The sequence below is a fragment of the Patella vulgata genome, chromosome 2, assembly GCF_932274485.2.
Source record: "Patella vulgata chromosome 2, xgPatVulg1.2, whole genome shotgun sequence".
In the NCBI taxonomy this organism is placed as follows: Eukaryota; Metazoa; Mollusca; class Gastropoda; family Patellidae; genus Patella; species Patella vulgata.
Window position 1 is genome coordinate 43,796,469 of NC_065880.2, and position 19,155 is coordinate 43,815,623.

General features: G+C 35.9%; 1 protein-coding gene across 1 annotated transcript; it reads right to left on the reverse strand.

Annotated features, from left to right (window-relative positions):
• Positions 1-2,686: 2,686 nt before the first annotated feature.
• Positions 2,687-11,758, reverse strand: LOC126810491 (ectonucleotide pyrophosphatase/phosphodiesterase family member 5). Its single transcript, XM_050535584.2, has 4 exons — positions 10,740-11,758; positions 7,849-8,049; positions 6,483-6,713; positions 2,687-6,073 (listed from the first exon to the last, which is right to left on the reverse strand). The coding sequence occupies exons 1-4, from the start codon at positions 11,626-11,628 to the stop codon at positions 5,877-5,879; spliced, it is 1,518 nt and encodes a 505-aa protein (XP_050391541.1). The 5' UTR covers positions 11,629-11,758; the 3' UTR covers positions 2,687-5,876.
• Positions 11,759-19,155: the final 7,397 nt, after the last annotated feature.

Below are 19,155 nucleotides of genomic sequence, written 5' to 3' on the forward strand. Positions count from 1 at the left end.
ATATTAAAATGATAATGAATAAAGTGATACATGACAAGTACCTAGAAGGCCAATATTAAAAAGAAACTAAGAATGGCACAAACATAAATACATTCAGAGCAGAGGGTATAAAAGAATATTTCCTTAAACCTTTTCAAGGTAAAGAACAATCTGTTCACATTGGCAAATATTTTTGAAAATAGTTAATCCAATCTCTGCTACAGAGGTGGTGGTCACATGCCATTCAATAATGTTTGTCTTAAATGCTATTCAGATACAGCAAGTAAATTATTTGCCAAAGTTCATATTATTTCTCTCTGTCCACACAACTGTAAGCCATGGAGATAGAATAAATCTTAAACTATATAAATTGTAGAAATGTATGTATACAAACACATTTATGGTGTATATTTGACAAGGTTTTTATGTAGTGACATTGACTAAATGTGTAACCTTACAATAACTTATATACATTTATCATAATCTATATTCTTAACAATAGTCAAGTCATGGTTACTCAACAAATTATAGTAACTTATTATTAAAGATACATTATTCAAGAACTAAATTTGCCTATTGCTGGTCTTTCTTTAGGCCTTAAATATTATATAAATTATTTAAGACATTTATTAACATGACAAGACCATAATCAACTCTCGATGCCATCAGATGCTCGAGATTTTAACTAGATTAGAATGGTTTGTACATTTAATGATTCAAAGATAGGTTGCCAGGCAATGAAACATACCCCCCCCCCCCATTGTCGTCCAGGGCATCGCATATATTTTCTTTTGGCAGAAATGAAAACAGTTACAACCACTAAAATCTGATTATGAGTAACAATCCATTTGGCTTCTAGTTCTGCCCTTTTCTAACATTTAGCATACAAAAATTTAATATCAATTGCATTGGAAATCGTTGAAAATTGACAGGTTTCTTCGTCTCATGACCTTAAACATTGTATTAAATATATAAAGTCAATCAGATATTAACTTTAGTCTCTAAAGTGTCCACAAGATTTTTCAAAGTGATCAAGGGCATAACTATGGCAGTAATTATTATAAACTGTTGAAAATCAATAGACCTCTTCCTTATATGACTTTAAACACTGTGTAATTCATTGAAAATCAATAGGCTTCTTCGTCTTGTGACCTTAAACACTGTGTCAATCGGATTTTAACTTTAGTGTTCACAAGATTTTTCAAAGCGATCAAGGGTCATATTTCTGGCAGTAATTATCGGAAATTGTTAAAAATCAACAGGCTTCTTCATCTAATGGCCTTAAACACTAAAATATTAACATTAGCGTCTAGACTCAAGAGTTTCAATAAGATATCTTAAAGTGATCAAGGACCATAACTCTGGCAGTAATTATTGGAAATCGTTGAAAATCAATAGGATTCTTTGTCTCATCACCTTAAACACTGTGTATAAAAATGGAGAAGCGAGATTAAGCCTCAAATATACCAGTACTGTGGTTATGATAATAAACAATCAATGCACACTTATTACCAAAACTACAGTGTGTCAAAACTACAAACAGTGATAACTTTGCTCATAATAAATTAATTCGACTGAAATATCTTCATTTTGCATTATCTATTTTTGAACTATTATAATAAGAACAGCCAGCTGTTTATCTAAATCTTACATAATGTATCTTAAAATAAATGCTTGAAATCAATAAAGTTATTATGCATATTATTGTGTAAGGCATATATAGCTATAGGACAAATAAAATAACAGATTCTTAGATATATATTTATATGTACGTGTATAAAATTGATTGAATTATTCTAAGGACAGATTTACATTGTAAACAAACGTAAAATTTGGTGAACACTTGAATTACAATTATAATTCCAACCAAACATGACTCCATGAAAACACAATAAATACATGCATTATTTATACAAGCATATTCAGTTGACTATAACATGGATTGTCTAATGAAATCTGTTTTCTAAAAAAAAATTCAAAGGCACACTTGTAGTTGTATCTTGACAACAGTAGTCTTTTATAACATATATACTGCCATATTAATATAACCACAATCACAGTATTCAACTATATTATTAATATGCATGATAAGCGATTACTATATATAACTATAATCACAGTATACTGCCATATTATTAATATACATAAAAAGAGTTTACTATACATGTACTTATAATCACAGTATCCTGCATATTATTAATTACATAATATATATATAATAAGACAACATTTACATGCATCCGTTCTCATTCAAAACAAGTAAATCACTTACATAACTACAAATAACTTACTCCCTGACCCACTGCAGTGCCTCCCATACAATGTTTTGATTAATTGCATCATTTTCTTGCCTCGTTAAAAGAACATATTACTTTCCATTTTCTTGTATTTCTATTTAATCTGGTTGTGTTAAATTTCTAATGAATACTAAAAACTTATCTAAGCTAAATCATGAATTTATTTTAGAAAAGATTACCCCGTAGTTACTTATAGTTGAACTAGTAGACATTTTAATCAACATGACTTAAACACTTCACAGTTCACAATGGGGTTACAGAGAGAATACCGATGTGCCCAATATATTTTCTTAAAAAGTATCACACTTATTTAGAATTACTGGCTCATTTCTCTTTTGCTATTTATTTTGCAGAAAAACAGCTATTTTTGCCATTTTAAAGAAGCATGATGTAAGAGCTAAATCTGCCTATTTCAGGTGTTTCTTTTGGCCTCATACATTATATAAATTATTGATTAGACATTTATTAACTTGTCAAGACCATACTCAACTCTCTAGTCCACCAGAAGCTCGCAAATTTCAATGGATTGAAACAAGATCGTCAGTTAATAATTGATTGAAAGATAGGTTGCAAGGCAATGAAACATACGCCCACTGCAGCTAAATCGTCCGGGCAGTCAACATGAGTTGTCGCATATTTTTACTTTTGTTGGTAATGAAACATTTATAATACACTAAAATCTGTTTAAGAGTAACAACTCATTAAGTAATTATCAGAAAATCATTAGAATTTGTTTGGCCCATGCTAACATTTAGTATACAAAACATTTAATACCATGGATTCACCCAATCAAGTTACCCAAAATCATTTAAAATCAATGTACTAGTTCGTCTCACGACCTTAAAGGGACTATCCCTTATTTGAACAGAGTCTCAAAAATAAAAGTCTGAGTATGTATGAAATTTAAACGCCAAAATATAGAGGAATGGTGTATTGACCGAATCTAAAAATTTCAGCTCAAAATATTGAGTCGTTTGGACGTGATCGTCAAAACTGCTTATCCGGACACGTAACCCTTTTAAGATTTCGGGTCAATTTTTTCGTTGGGAGACCGATAATCGATTCCCGTTCATTGAGAGGTCTATACAGTAAATGACCCAAATGCTGTACTTGATAATGAAAGGTAAATTTCGCCTACACATTATTTTTATACAAAAAATGTCTGGTTTTATCTAGACACGCATAATACAGCTTGGGACACCGGTCTCCATTTCCAGATGAAGACTGACAGGTTTCAGTTATTTGAAAACTTATCACAAATATTGAGTTAGTTGCTAGGCCTTTAGGTAGAGGATTTTAAGGGATTTTAAAACAAAATTAAACAGTTTTATTCTTCAAAAAATTATCGGGATTAGCCCTTTAAAATCTGTGTATCAATCGAAATAATTATATATATATATATATATATATACATGTATATATATATGTATCCAAAATTATTTGCACAACCGCAAAGCTGCACTACTTTGTTTCACGGTAAATGATGAAAAAGATAAAAAAAAAAGGGTATGCCGACACAAACTGATTTCAACACTGGTTTAATAACATTTTAACATTTTAAAGTACTTTTCGTCCGTCTTGGGACTATTCATAAATAATGTCATTGTATAAAGATGGACAGTATAGTATATTTATACATATTTACATAGTAACACTGTGGTTTTAATTGGCTATAGTTACCATTGTCTATGGTTACATAGTATATCGTTAACTAATAGAAACATGTACACACATGTGTTAATCTGTAGTATATGGAGTTCAATTTATGAACAATGAGTGGAAGATCATCATGGGATAGATTTAAGAAAATTAATGAAGCTAATGGCCAATTGTTACTTATTGACTATTAAGTCGAGGAACATATTTTTTAATAAAATGGTTTTCCATTAATTTCCTTTTCGTGGTGTCATCGACTTTCATTTTATAAAAAGGGAAAATTTGGAATTTTACTTGTAGGTGTTGTGCACATTTAAAAATATGTCTATTTACAAATAAGGGCCCTTTTTCAATATTACAATCCCGTCGATGGTTGCGTACTCTATCCCGTAGATGCGTGGACGTCTCCCCTATGTAAAAATTTAGACACCCACTGCAAGTCAAGACATATATGAGATTTTTTGTGTCACAATTCATATTGTCGTTGACACTAAATGTAAACTTAGGAAAATTATATTTGCTATTTGGCGTAATATGGTCGCAACATTTACATCGAAGATCCGGGCATTTAGATACATAAAAGCCGGTCCTTGTGATAGATGAATTGAATTTTGCTTTGGTTAGGAGATATATATATTATGATAACTATGGTCTCTAAAGCATCCACAAGATTTTTCAAAGTGATCAAGGGCCATAACTCTGGCAGTAATTATCGGAAATCGTTGAAAATCAATAGGTTTCTTCGTCTGATGACCTTATCAATAGGTTTCTTCGTATTCTTCGTCTGATGACCTTATCAACAGGTTTCTTTGTCTGATGACCTTAAACACTGTGTATAATTTTAAGGTCAATCGGATATTAACTTTAGCGTCTACAGTGTCCACAAGATATTTCAAAGTGATCAAGGGCCATAACTTTGGCAGTAATTATCGGAAATCGTTGAAAATCGATATGCTTCTTCATCAAATGACCTTTACTGTGTATAAATCTAAAGTCAATTAGATATTAACTTTAGCCTCTAGAGTGTCCACAAGATATTTCAAAGTGATCAAGGGCCATAACTCTGGCAGTAATTATCGGATATTGTTGAAAATCAAAAGGCTTCTTCGACTTACGACCTTAAACATGGACGGACGGGGGTGACGACAATATAGACCACATTTCAATGTGGGCGTATAAAAAATAGATAATTGAGACTCAGCTTACTATAGTAACAATGGTAGCATTGACAATCGAGACTCCGCTATTCTTCAAATAGCCGTAACTTCATCAGAACAAAGTAATTTGACTTAAATTTTCAATATATTCTTTTTTTATTATCTAATTTAAAACAATTATAGAAAAAAACTGTCAGCTCTTTATTTAAATCTTACATAATGCATCTTTAATTAAAATTAGAACTGTGAAGCTCTATAATGTATCTAAATCTATAAAAGGACAAAAAACTTATAATAACTTAAAATTGATTCACATAATAATACATAACACACCAAACTTGTCCTTGTGGGACTGCTGCCATACACATGGGTGTAATTGCCATTTGTTTACAATTGTTATATTCATTTAAACAGAGAGAGAAATTGGATTTAATGTTGACTCAACACAAACTAGGTCATTCCGGAACTAACATATCGTTTAATTTTATTTCAATAATTCAATTGCGCATAGGAGTCTTGAGCAGTTTTACGAAACAGGAGAACCCAATGAAAACCCACAAGATTGGAGAGGTGACCCTACTCCTTGTCACGTACAAACAGGGAGTCAAAACCACACCTCTTGACTCAATGACAGACCTTCAACCATTCAGCCACCCAACCCCCATCTAAAAACAGATTATAAATTCAAACCTTTACTTTCATTCAAGTATCACCACTACCAACATAAACATAAATTTTGAAAGATGAATTTAAACTAATGAAAATGGTTGTAACATAAGCTGTTGAATCAGGGTGTGCTTTCTTCTTCAGAATCTGATAATAAAGGTAATTTTGATTCATGTTGAAATACAGACGAGAAATTAACACCACCTGGTACAGATGTAAGGGAATATTGCTGTTTACGTTTCATATAGCGATGTTGACGACAAGCTGCCATCATAAATATACCACCAACCAAAGCTATGAATACTAAAATACCAATATCTGAAATATACAGGATTATCAAACACTTGAACATGGAAACAATTTATTCAATAGTGCAAAAGTAACAACCTCCACACCCTTAAAAAATATCCCCCACCCCCCACCTCCCCAAAAAAACGTCGCAAAATGATACTTGAAACATTCAAGGAATATAAATCAGAACACCTGATACTTCATACTGGGGACATCTGTGGATATTCTGCTGTGACAAACAGCTTAGTATTTATCTTTGGATTAAAGTTCGCCAATAAAGTCAAGTAAAGGGAAGTAGAATGAATTTATACTCCAAGTCTTACAGGTACTTTTCTACTTTTAGGTAGTCAGGTGCTATTAGCTTATATTTTCTATACATACTTTGGTCAATTAAAATATTTTCTAAAGAAACTGATCATAAATAAGATAAACTTACATGTAGCAAATGTTACAAAAGTATACTGTTTCTCCTCATGTAATAGTTCTTTGACTATATCTAAAGTACCATTATTTGGTGCCGGTTTTAAACCCAATATATGACACATCAATGGATAAACATCTAGATTATTAAAACTATCTACAATTGCTCCCTTTTTAAAAGCTGGTCCCATTGCCAGAAAAAATGGATGCATATCTTGTAGACTATTGTTATATCCATGTGTACCTTCTGAAAGTTAAAAAAACCCCAAATATTTTACTTTCTTAATTACACTTTTCTTTTTTGTTAAAGAAACATTGCGTTTTAATTTATTTTTTTTTTTTTTGAACTAAGATACATTTATATTCCTTATTTAAAGGGCATATAAAGCTCTGTTCTTTTGAAACTTAAACATAGGCACAAATGGGTCAAAAAGCACATACATGTATCAATGTAATATGAGTGTATAAAGTGATTTACATTCAATTTTTAAAACTTTCATTGTAATTTTTAATAAATTATGTTCAGTGAAATATGCTAATGGCCCAAATTGAATGGCAGCGTTTATTATTATTTTGATGTCTGTGAATCAGCCATTGTTATCTTCTTGGAATGTTTTTCTTTGTTCATTAAAATGGCACTCGAAACCATTATGTCCCTAGAGTACACAAAGTCATGTACTGATTTTAAAATGTTCATTGCATCTTAAATATCATACTCCTTGCAGTGTTTTGTTTGATTAGACCTAATCCCACTCAAACACTGCTATAATGAAAGCAAATTTCTGTTCCAAATTATGACTGGTCAATAGTCCAATTAACAACCAATGCCTAACTGCGTAACAATGTCATTCAGGTTTAAACAGAGCTTCACATTGTTTACATAACGTTACGTCATGACTCACAAAATTTTTACCCACAATTAACCAGTGCATAGCAGAATATTGCAGAAAAACTAATTGCGTGACAAACAAGGCTATCAACGGTTACAACGTAAACAATACTGTTTGGAGACGAACAATACTTTCACCGTTTTTAATATCTTAAATCACTGTCCAAAGTTTTAGGGAAGACCCCAGATTAAACGAATGGCTGTCGAGATGCTGTATTTAGGAGAGATATGATTGAATGGGAAGAATAGACACATTCCCTCAAAAGCTCAAATATCCTAAGTCAATCCAGCAATGGCCAGAGAGGGATTTCTCTGGTCATTGCTTCAGGAATATGCTTAAATATTTTCTCAGTATGATTGATAGCAATAACAATATTATTGATTGAAATGGACCAATATTGAATTCTAATTCATGTTATTAATTTTGAATATTTTGGATAATACTGAGTTAGATGTTTAATTTCTTTAAATCAAACATGCATGTGATACTTACTTGTATTATATGTGATGGTAGTTGTATAATAAGTATATGTATAATGATCTTTCATTATAATAACAATAGGCGGTATTCTTCTATTGCTAGCAAAGTGATACTGAGATGGTACATCTTCTTTATAGTACACTTCAAATTTGCCACGGTCTTTACCTTCTTTAGAACTTTGGGACAGGGCTTTATAAATGGTTTCTTTCTTTCCTGAAAAGAATTCAGAAGGTAATTAAATGGAATGGTGTTGCACGTCTTGTCAATGCAACACTTTGGTCGCTTTGTAAGACTAACATTTTGCACAGACAGTGATATTTCCACCTACATGTACTCTTCTTTGATTTTCAACAGCCAATGTCTCTTCTTGGTACACGTCAGGATTCTAACTTGGGACATTTTTGTCAAGACACAATTTTTCAAGCAATAGACTAATGCACACCCCCCCCCCCCAAATCTACAGAGAATATCCTACTACACAACATAATTCCTGATAATGATAGGGCCTATCAGTTTATTCTTTACCAGATTTTATGGCTGAATGGTTAGCATGTGCGTGCTGTATCATAAAGTCTGTCATTGAGTCAACTGGCGTGGTTTTGAATCCTCGGATGTACGTGACAAGGAGCAGGGTCGTCTGTCCAACCTCGTGGGTTTTCTCCGGGTCCTCCGGTTTCCTCTCACTGCTAAAGACCCGTACGAGCAAGTGAATTATTGAAATAAAATTAAACCATATATTAGTCCCGAAATGACCTAGTTTGTGTCGAGTGGACGTTAAACCCCATTTCTCTCTCTCTCTCCAACATTCAGATCAGCCATATTGCAGATACAGCAATAAATAAAATTCAAAACTCTCTAGCATGTTTACAAGGTTTTTGGAGACAGTATTCTGCAGCTAGGTTAATAACTCAAACAATCATCTAAATTGGTTACCTATTTCCTTTAGAGTCAAGTTCAAACACTCCTTCTTACATGTACATCTACTTATTCTTACTAACAAATGCATAAAGGACAATATTGGTGTCAGTCATTATAAAATATGTGATAGAGCTTGTTAAATACATGGGGGGGTTGGATGGCTGAATGGTTAGCGTGCGCGCGCTGTATCATAAAGTCTGTCATTGAGTCGATTGGCGTGGTTTCGAATCCTCGGTTGTACGTGGCAAGGAGTAGGGTCGCCTGTCCAACCTCGTGGGTTTTCTCCGGGGCCTCTGGTTTCCTCCCACTGCTAAAGACCCCTACGCGCAAGCGAATTATGTAAATAAAGTTAAACCATATGTTAGTCCCGAAATGACCTAGTTTGTGTCGAGTGGACGTTAAACCCCATTTCTCTATCTCTCTCTGTTAAATACATCCCAAAAATAATTTTAACACAGAGATCATTGCAACTGGAGATGTGTAACAAGCAAGTGAAGAAACGGGAAGTGACGTCAAACATAACAAACACGAGTTGTCCTTCTATATAACTGACTGAAGTAACGAGTGATGACATACAACGATTGAATTTCATTTCACTGATAATTCAGTTGAAGATGAAAAGTTGTTATATGAGACGATGAGAGAATATCTGACAATTCAAAAAAAGAATTGGCTGTCAGTAGATAAAAGATAACAAAAAAATTAGAAAAAGTCCATGCATTACCATGTTTTTGTTAAGAACAGAATAAATAAAAAGGGGGAATGCACAAGATTTTTCTATTTTTCTCGTTTCCCTTATCTAGTGACAGCCACATCTATTTTTGAATTGTGAGATACCCTCTCACCGTCCCATATAAAACTTTTCAACTTCAACGGAATTATCATTGAAATGAAATTCAATTGTTTGTCTGTGATTGCTCATTACTTCAGTCAGTTATATAGAAGGACAACTCGTGTTTGGCGTTACTTCCCGTTGCTTCGCGTGCTTGTTACCCGTCTCCCGTAGCAATGATCTCTGTGTTAAAATTATATTTGGAATGTATTTAACCAGTTCTATGACATATGTAATAATGACTGACACCTATATTGTCCTTTAAAGTGACATTAGGTAAGATTAGATAAAGAGCTGACAGTTCAGATCTTGCTATAATTTTTAAAAAATATATTATATAATGAAAAGAGAATATTTTGAGAATTTTTGTGAAATTACTTCACCCTGAGTCAAGGAATCGGCAAAATATATTTATAGGCTAGCCTTGATTGTCATTAATACTGTTGTTACGATAATAAACAATGTCTCAATTATCCATTTTTACAGTAAACACATCTAGCATAAAATATATTTAAATCCACTAAATATCGCAGGCATCCGATGGCATCGAGAGTTGATTATGGTCATGATAAGTTAATTAATGTCTAATTAATAATTTAAATAACATTTAAGTCCTAAAAAAGACCTGGAACAAGAAGATTTAGCTCTTGCATAATGCATGTTTAAATGAAATGAAATGGGGTTTAACGTCACTGGGCTAATGAAGTCGGATGTTTAAATAACTTCTGCCCCTCCTGAGCTCCTTGAAGTTTATGTTCCAAAGAGAAATCTCAGCTCTTCAGAGGACCCACGCTTATTAACAGAACATTCTGCAAAATATGTTCATTTATGTTTAAGTCTCTCTTCTCTGGAACAGATTACCTCAAAATATTTGAATCTGTTCACCGTTGGTGGTCTTTAAGATAAATTTGAAAACGCACTTTATTCATAGAGGCTTTTTCTCGGTAATACATCAACCATTTTAATTCATGCATAACAGTAATTTTTCAAATTATTTCTTGTCGATTAGTGTCATGTCATGATAGTTATGGCTATGCATTAGTTAAATTTTTCAGTTGATTTCAATGTTGACATGTACGGTATAAAAAACAATTATAGTTATATCTTATTTGATTTCAAAATTATAAAACAATTGTTAACTGAGTGTCATTACCTTCATTAGGATATATGAGACCAACTGGATCATTGTCAATTATTCTATAATCCTTGGGATGAATATGGTCATCTAAATTAATCACATCAGCCATTGGTGTATTGCTCATCCCATGATCACTAAGGATGATAATATTCAAATCATCTAAGCCTTTTTCTTCAGTTTTATTTAGTAAATAACCAACAATTTCATCTAAGGCAATGACCATATCCATTACCTCTTGAGATTCAGGTCCATAGTGATGGCCATATCCATCAGGTTCGGAAAAATACAGTAGTCCTAAGTTAATTGGATATTCAGCAGTAAACCAGTCAATAATCATATCTACACGTGTTTTATTTGGTAGGTGATCATTATATTCTATATTTCTAGTTGGTAAAACACCCTTTACAGCTGCATAAGTACCTGGCCAAAACAATGACCCAGTTCGTCTATCATTACCTTGTAACTGATTTGTTACCCAGATAGGTTCTCCACCATTATCAAACCATTTTGATTCATGGTACTGTGTACTATTTTTGAAGCTAAAAGTTTCATTGAATTCTGGATCATACATGTAATTTCCTATTATTCCATGGCTTTCTTCATACAATCCAGTAATTAGTGTAAAATGGTTAGGAAGTGTTTTGGTCATAAAACAATTTTTCATACCCTGCCGGGCTTGACCACCATTTGTCATAAACTTCTCAAAATTGGGTGTTTTACCGGACACTTTAGAAAGGTAGTCCCATCTAAACCCGTCAAAGGAAACTAGCAACAATTTACCCGGACTGTCTTTGGCAAGATGACAGTTCGCTAGTATCAGTATTGAACAAATTAATGTTATAAAGAACAGAAACCCTTTGAAATTAAACGGCTGTCCTGAATAACTATAACACGTCGACATCATTTATTTTCCACACGTTACTGGCGATCACAAATAGTATACAAGTAAAGGGCCTGTTAACATCTTATGCATTGCAGAGCCTTACAATAGAATCTCTGGCATTGATTATTGACAACTAGGACTAAAGCGGAAATAAAACTGGAACAAGTGACAAAATAAAAATGGGGAGGTAACTCTAATGGCAGGGTTATCTTGACCTATAGACTGAACAACCTGCTCTAAATGACGTCAGGCTGACTCCTACGTCACTGCGCTATTCTGACTTCAATCAGAAATCAGCGGATGTTACGCTGAGCGGACGTTTTATGACCTTGACCCTCATCGTCGAAAGCTGCGATTAACAACACAATGTTTAGCCGTTGAAGTGAGCGTACGGAATGAATAACAAATGTCCGCACTACTAATCTATTTAAACCACTGAAGACACACAATAATTAGCACGAAATGAAACAGTCTTTATCCCCCATTTCTGTAGCACCATAGATAATTTCGGAAAGTCACTGGAATACACCGCAAAACAGGTTGATTAATTACCGGTTAAACCGCAAAACACTTTAATGTCAATTCTGTTTACCAAACGTCCGCTGCTGTTTCATTTTCTTAAGCCACTCAATACTTGGCATTGAATGAAAGAGTGTTTATCCCTCTTTCATGTGGCACCATAGATTATTCTTGACAGTCCTCAGCATAATCTGAAATCCGTTAAAGGAAAGCAGTACCCCCCACCCCCTCCCCGTCTTGTTTGTCAATTCTGTTTTACCAAACGGCCGCTGCTATTTTATTTTCTTGAGCCACTAAATAGATGGCATGGATTTAAAGAATGTTTATCCGTCTTTCATGTGGCACCATAGATTATTTCTGAAAGCCCTCGATTCAGTCTTAAATTCGTCCAAGGAAAGCTGCCCCCCCCCTCTATGTCCATAATCCTATCAAACGACTGCTGTTTCATGTTCTTGAGCCACTCAATACATGGCATGGAATTAAAGAGTGTTTATCCCTCTTGCATGTTGCAACATAGCTTATTCTTTAAAATCCTCGTCATAGGCTAAAATACTTCCGAAACGCCCCCCCCCCCCCTACTCTTTCTTTGTGAACTGTGATTTACCAAACTACCGCTACTATTTCATTTTCTTGAGCCCCGCAATACCTGGTATAGAATGAAAGAGTGGTTATCCCTCTATCATGTGGCACCATAGATTATTCTTGAAAGTCCTCAGCATAATCTGAAATCCTTCCTAGGAAAGCAGTACCCCCCCCCCCTCCCCCGTCTTGTTTGTCAATTCTGTTTTACCAAACGGCCGCTGCCATTTTATTTTCTTGAGCCACTAAATACATGGCATGGAATTAAAGAGTGTTTATCCCTCTTTCATGTGGCACCATAGATTATTCTTTAAAATCCTCGTCATAGTCTGAAATACGTCCGACCCCCCCCCCCCCCTACTCTTTCTTTGTAAACTGTGCTTTACCAAACTACCGCTACTATTTCATTTTCTTGAGCCACGCAATACTTTGCATAGAATGATAGAATGAAAGAGTGGTTATCCCTCTATCATGTGGCGCCATAGATTATTCTTGAAAGTCCTCGGCATAATCTGAAATCCGTCCTAGGAAAGCAGTACCCCCCGCCCCCCTACGTCTTGTTTGTCAATTCTGTTTTATCAAACGGCCGCTGCCATTTTATTTTCTTGAGCCACTCATTACATGGCGTGGAATTAAAGAGTGTTTATCCCTCTTTCATGTTGCAACATGGCTTATTCTTTAAAATCCTCGTCATAGTCTGAAATACGTCCCAAAAGTCCCCCCCCCCATCTCCTTCTTTGTGAATTATGCTTTACCAAACTACCGCTACTATTTCATTTTTTTGAGCCACGCAATACTTGGCTTGTATCATATATGATACACTAAATTTCGATATTGATTTTCAGAAAAAATTTTGTTTATTTTTAAATTTGAATTAGACTAATAAAAAAATATATTTTCTGGCAACAAATAGAATATAAATAAAAATAGATTTTTTTACTGTTTATTTTTTTTAATTGAAATCATTCCAGAGCTTTTATTAACAGGTCAGAAAGTGTAGAGTAGGCCAGGGTCGTTGAAGTTATACAGCTGCTACCGGTGACCGATTTTTATTAAACGGGGAATAAGTGACAATTCATATTATATACTGAGCGCCATGGAAAACGCATCACTTTTTTTCCCAAATATTTTATTACTAGGTGGTTTTGTATGTATAATATAATGCAATACTATGAACTATTGTTTCACACAATGCTCCCAAACGAAAAAAATATCGGCCCGTGTGCACAAAAAAAAATTGTACGAGATGCACATGAAAAACCCAATATTCACGTGCAGAATTGTGCGTGAACCCTTTAAAAGCATGTTTTCAACTTAATGTGCAGTACATGAACTGTGAAACGTCAATCTGTCGTAATTTGTTGTTGGACGTGTGAAGGAATCGAGCTAGAGATGCCGAGACTTACTGAAAATCAACGGAATGAAGCCATGGGAATGTCCACGGCTGGCATGTCTACACGTGCTATTGCCAGACACTTCAATTGTCATCAGTCCACTATTGTAAGGTTGGTGGAACGTGTTCGAGTTACTGGATCAATACGTGACCGTCAACGTCCTGGTCCACAACGCGTTACAACCCAGGCTCAAGACCGCTACATCCGGGTCACTCATCTGCGTGACAGATTCTGCCCAGCGACTCGAACAGGTGCAGCAGTCGTCGGAAGACAAGGACCAGTAAGAGCCAACACCGTAAGACGTCGTCGTCTAAGAGAAGTAGGACTCCGTGCACGACGACCTTATGTTGGAGCTATCCTCAGGGATCATCACCGTCAGCGGCGTTTGATATGGGCTCAAGGACACCAGACATGGAGAAGAGTAGACTGGCAAAGTGTGCTCTTCAGTGATGAGGGTCGCTTTCATCTTTATCACGCTGATGACCGTCAACGTGTGTGGGAAATGTCTTGGGGAACGTCTTGCAGACTGCTGCGTCTTCGAAACGAATCGGTGGGGTGGGGGAAGTGTAATGGTGTGGGGAGGCTTCACATTTCATCACCGGACCGCCCTACACATTTGCAGGGGTCGCGTTAATGCTGTAATGTCTTGCAACCCACAACTTCAGCACTTCCAACAGGATAATGCACGTCCGCATACCGCCCGTTTTAGTATGGACTACCTGGCTGCTAACAACATCAATGTCTTGGACTGGCCAGCCATGTCTCCGGACATGGCACCGATAGAACATGTCTGGGATGAGATTGGACGCCGTTTGTATCGGAGACCACAGATGCACACCATTGCTGCTTTAGAAGCTGCTCTTGTCCAAGAATGGAACAATTTGCCCCAGGCCTTCTTTCAAACATTGGTAAATTCCATGCGACGTCGCTGCTCAGTGTGCGTAAGAGCCCGTGGAGATCACACGCGCTACTGACATCTGTGTCGTACTTTTGGTTTTGACCCCTCTGACTTTGTACCGTTGATTACAGATTAAACATCCATAAGTGTACAAATGTGTTGTTATTGATGTGTTCCCATTTGAATATTGTTCACAATAAGAAGCAAAATAAATAAGATATGTTTACAGGATCATTTTGTTATACGAAAAACTAAGTGATGCGTTTTCCATGGCGCTTAGTATATCAGTAAATAATTAAAATATTTCATAGGAATTATAATAATATGTATATTGATTTTCAGAAAAAAATATTGTTTATTTTTAAATTTAATTAGACTTGTAAAAAAATATATTTTCTGGCCAAAAATAGCATATAAATAAAATAGATTTACTTACTGTTTATTTTTTTAAATTGAAATCATTCCAGGGCCTTTATTGACGTTTCAGAAAGTGTAGGCCAGGGTCCTTGAAGTTGTACAGCTGCACTCGGTGACCGATTTTTATACGCCCACATTGAAATGTGGTCGTATATTGTTGTCGCCCCCGTCCGTCGGTCCGGCGTCCACAATTGCTTGTGGACGCTCTATAGGTTAAAGTTAATATCCGATTGACTTTAAATTTATACACAGTGTTTAAGGTCATGAGACGAAGACGCCTATTGATTTTCCGATAATCACTGCCAGAGTCATGGCCCTTGACCACTTTGAAAAATCTTGTGAAGCTCTATAGGCTAAAGTTATCATCCGATTGACTTCAGATTGATACACAGAGTTTAAGGTCGTGAGACGAACAAGTATATTGATTTTCAATGAATCTTTATGACTTGATAATTACTTAATGAGTTGTTACTCTTAATCAGATTTTAATGTATTATAAATGTTTCATTACCGAAAAAAAGTAAAAATATGCGACAACTCTTGTTGACTGCTCGGACGATATAGCTGCTGTGGGCGTATGTTTCGTTGCCTGGTAACCTATCTTTATTTAACGGGGAATAAGTGATAATTCATATTATAGCAGCAAATAATTAAAATATTTCATAGGGATTATAATAATATGTATACCATGTATTGGGTGGCTCAATAAAACAAAATGGCAGCGGACGTTGGGTAAAAATTAATTGAAAAAAAAGAAAGAGGTTGGGGTAGCTATTCCGACAATTTTCAAGAATAATATACGTTGCAGGATAAACACTATTTAATTCCATGCCATGTAATGAGTCGCCCAAGAACAGCAGACGTTTGGTAAATTGTGGACATAAAGGCCAGGGGGGCAGCTTCACTTGTCCTTGGACGGATTTAAGACTGAATCGAGGGCTTTAAGAAATTATCTATGGTGCAACATGAAAGAGGGATAAACACTCTTTAATTCCATGACATGTATTTAGTGGCTCAAGAAAATGAAATAGCAGCGGCCGTTTGGTAAAACAGAATTGACAAACAAGACGTGGGGGGGGGGGGGGTTAATGCTTTCCTAGGACGGATTTCAGATTATACTGAGGACTTTCAAGAATAATCTATGGTGCCACATGAAAGAGGGATAACCACTCTTTCATTCTATGCCAAGTATTGCGTGGCTCAAGAAAATGAAATAGTAGCGGTAGTTTGGTAAATCACAGTTAAGAAAGAAAGAGTAGGGGGGAGGGGGGTGCTTTTTGGACGTATTTCAGACTATGACGAGGATTTTAAAGAATAAACTATGTTGCAACATGAAAGAGGGATAAACACTCTTTAATTCCATGCCATGTAATGAGTGGTTCAAGAACATGAAACAGCAGATGTTTGGTATGATTATGGAAATGAAATAGGGGGGGGGGCAGCTTTCCTGGGACGGATTGAAGACAGAATCAAGGGCTTTCAGAAATAATCTATGGTGCCACATGAAAGCGGGATAAATACTCTTTAATTCCATGCCAAGTATTGCGTGGCTCAAGAAAATAAAATAGCAGCGGCCGTTTGGTAAAACAGAATTGACAAACAAGACGGGGGGGGGGGGGGTAATGCTTTCCTAGGACGGATTTCAGATTATACTGAGGACTTTCAAGAATAATCTGTGGTGCCACATGAAAGAGGGATAAATACTCTTTCATTCAATGCCAAGTATTGGGTGGCTCAAAAAAATGAAACAGCAGCGCAGCGGACGTTTGGTAAACAGAATTGAAGTTAAAGTGTTTTGCGGTTTAACCAGTAGTTAATTCAACCTGTTTTGGAGTTTATTCCAGTGACTTTCCGAAATTATCTATGGTGCTACAGAAATGGGGGATAAAGACTGTTTCATTTCGTGCCAATTATTGTGTGTCTTCAGTGTGGTTTAAATAGATTAGTAGTGCGGACATTTGTTATTCATTCCGTACGCTCACTTCAACGGCTAAACATTGTGTTTTGTTACCCGCAGCTTTCGAAGATGAGGGTCAAGGTCATAAAACGTCCGCTGACTTCAGCCTAACTGAGTACCTTACTAACTTACATCATGAATCGCGAAGAAATATTAATAATTCACCCGTAGCACAATACATACGTCATTGCGTAGCACGGTTTACCCAAATCTACCAATATTCCAACTCAAACTACAATAATTACATAAACATATATTATAATATCATCGCCGTTAGTGGGAATCCAGACCACTCGGACCATAACAAAGACCAGTCGGACCAAAAGAAATGAAATGAAATGGGGTTTAACAAACGTCCTAATGTTCTGCACCTAAACTGGGCTAATGCAGATGGGCATACGCCATGCAGTGTGCTATGAGGGAAATTTTGCCCGGGCAGCAGCGCTACGGCCTACTCTTATATCGACTTCCAACTGCCAAAGGATCTTTTACGTGCCTGGAGGTCGGGTGTTCGATCCCTGCATTGGCAGAGAAAGTTCATCCCGATTTTCCGGCGTGGTTTCCCCTTGTCAGTGATGCAGGACGGTGGCCTGACAAGGACAGCTGTCTAGTCGTTCAGATGGGACGAAAAACCGAGGTCCCGTGTACACATTGGCGTGCACGTAAAAGATCCCTTGGCAGTTGGAATTCGATATAAGAGTAGGCCGTAGCACACTGTGTGGCGTATGCCCCTCTTCATTAGCCCAGGTTAGGAGCAGAACAGTAGGACGTTAAACCCCCATTTCATTTCATTTGGTCGGGATGAACTTTCTCGGTCAATGCAGGGATCGAACACCCGACCTCCAGGCTAGCGAGCCAGCATCTTACCCACTTAGCCATGTGATCCCTCGGACCAACTCACACCAAACCAAAAGACCACTCGGACCAATTAATTTATATTGTAAGACCACTCGGACCACTATTTATCTTTGCTACTCGGGCCATCTCCATTATACATCAACAATTTAATTGTTTTTCTTTGATATGCTTTATCAATTTGATTAGCATGTAACACTGTAGTAACTTACTACCGTACTGACTGGTTCAATGGTTGTTGTTTAATTTTAAATAACATCTGGTTCAGGGGCCTGCAGTCAATGTCATACTCATGGGCTTTGCTTAAATTGAAAACAAACTCAAAGGAAGACATCTTCCTAGTGCAAAAACGAAAAATTTTACTCTAGAATGGTTGGGTCTGGTTTTGTGCTCATTTTATCTTTAGGGGGTCTTAGCACCGAACTTTTACTTTGGAAAATGATCTTGCATAACAGAACCAACACACTTTGAAACCTGTTTAAAAAATATGTAAAAACTGTCAACGCTATTACTACTTCTCGGTGATAATATCCCGGATCACACGCCAAGCTGGACATTGAATCTGCCCCAGTCGCCCACCATCACCTCTGCTCAAATTCCTGCCTTTATATTTTTGAAAATGCTGCTCACTTTAATATTTATAACCAAAAGAACCCAACATGTCATACTATCCTCTGGTAAAAATATTAAAGGGGGTAGACCATCCTCAATAAATTTTTACACCAGAAATTTGGACAACAACCTCATTTTCATATAGTAGCTTTTTCTATGTTCATGTCAGTTGTTAACTTCCTCAACCTTCCTTTTAAAATCATGAATATTCCACAAAACCTGACAAAAAATGTAAATTCAACCACTAGTCTTCGATTCTATACCAAAAAGTTAACAAAAATGTAAATTTAGCCTGAAAATAAGTGATTTAAGGCACT

What these genes read in the sequence shown, in the direction of transcription:
- LOC126810491 (XM_050535584.2), bottom strand. Translation starts at nt 11,628, where the DNA reads ATGATGTCGACGTGTTATAGTTATTCAGGACAGCCGTTTAATTTCAAA. An exon ending in TCTCATATATCCTAATGAAG is followed by an intron (nt 8,050 to 10,739) that starts GTAATGACACTC and finishes AATTCTTTTCAG; the next exon opens with GAAAGAAAGAAACCATTTAT. An exon ending in TACCATCACATATAATACAA is followed by an intron (nt 6,714 to 7,848) that starts GTAAGTATCACA and finishes TTTAACTTTCAG; the next exon opens with AAGGTACACATGGATATAAC.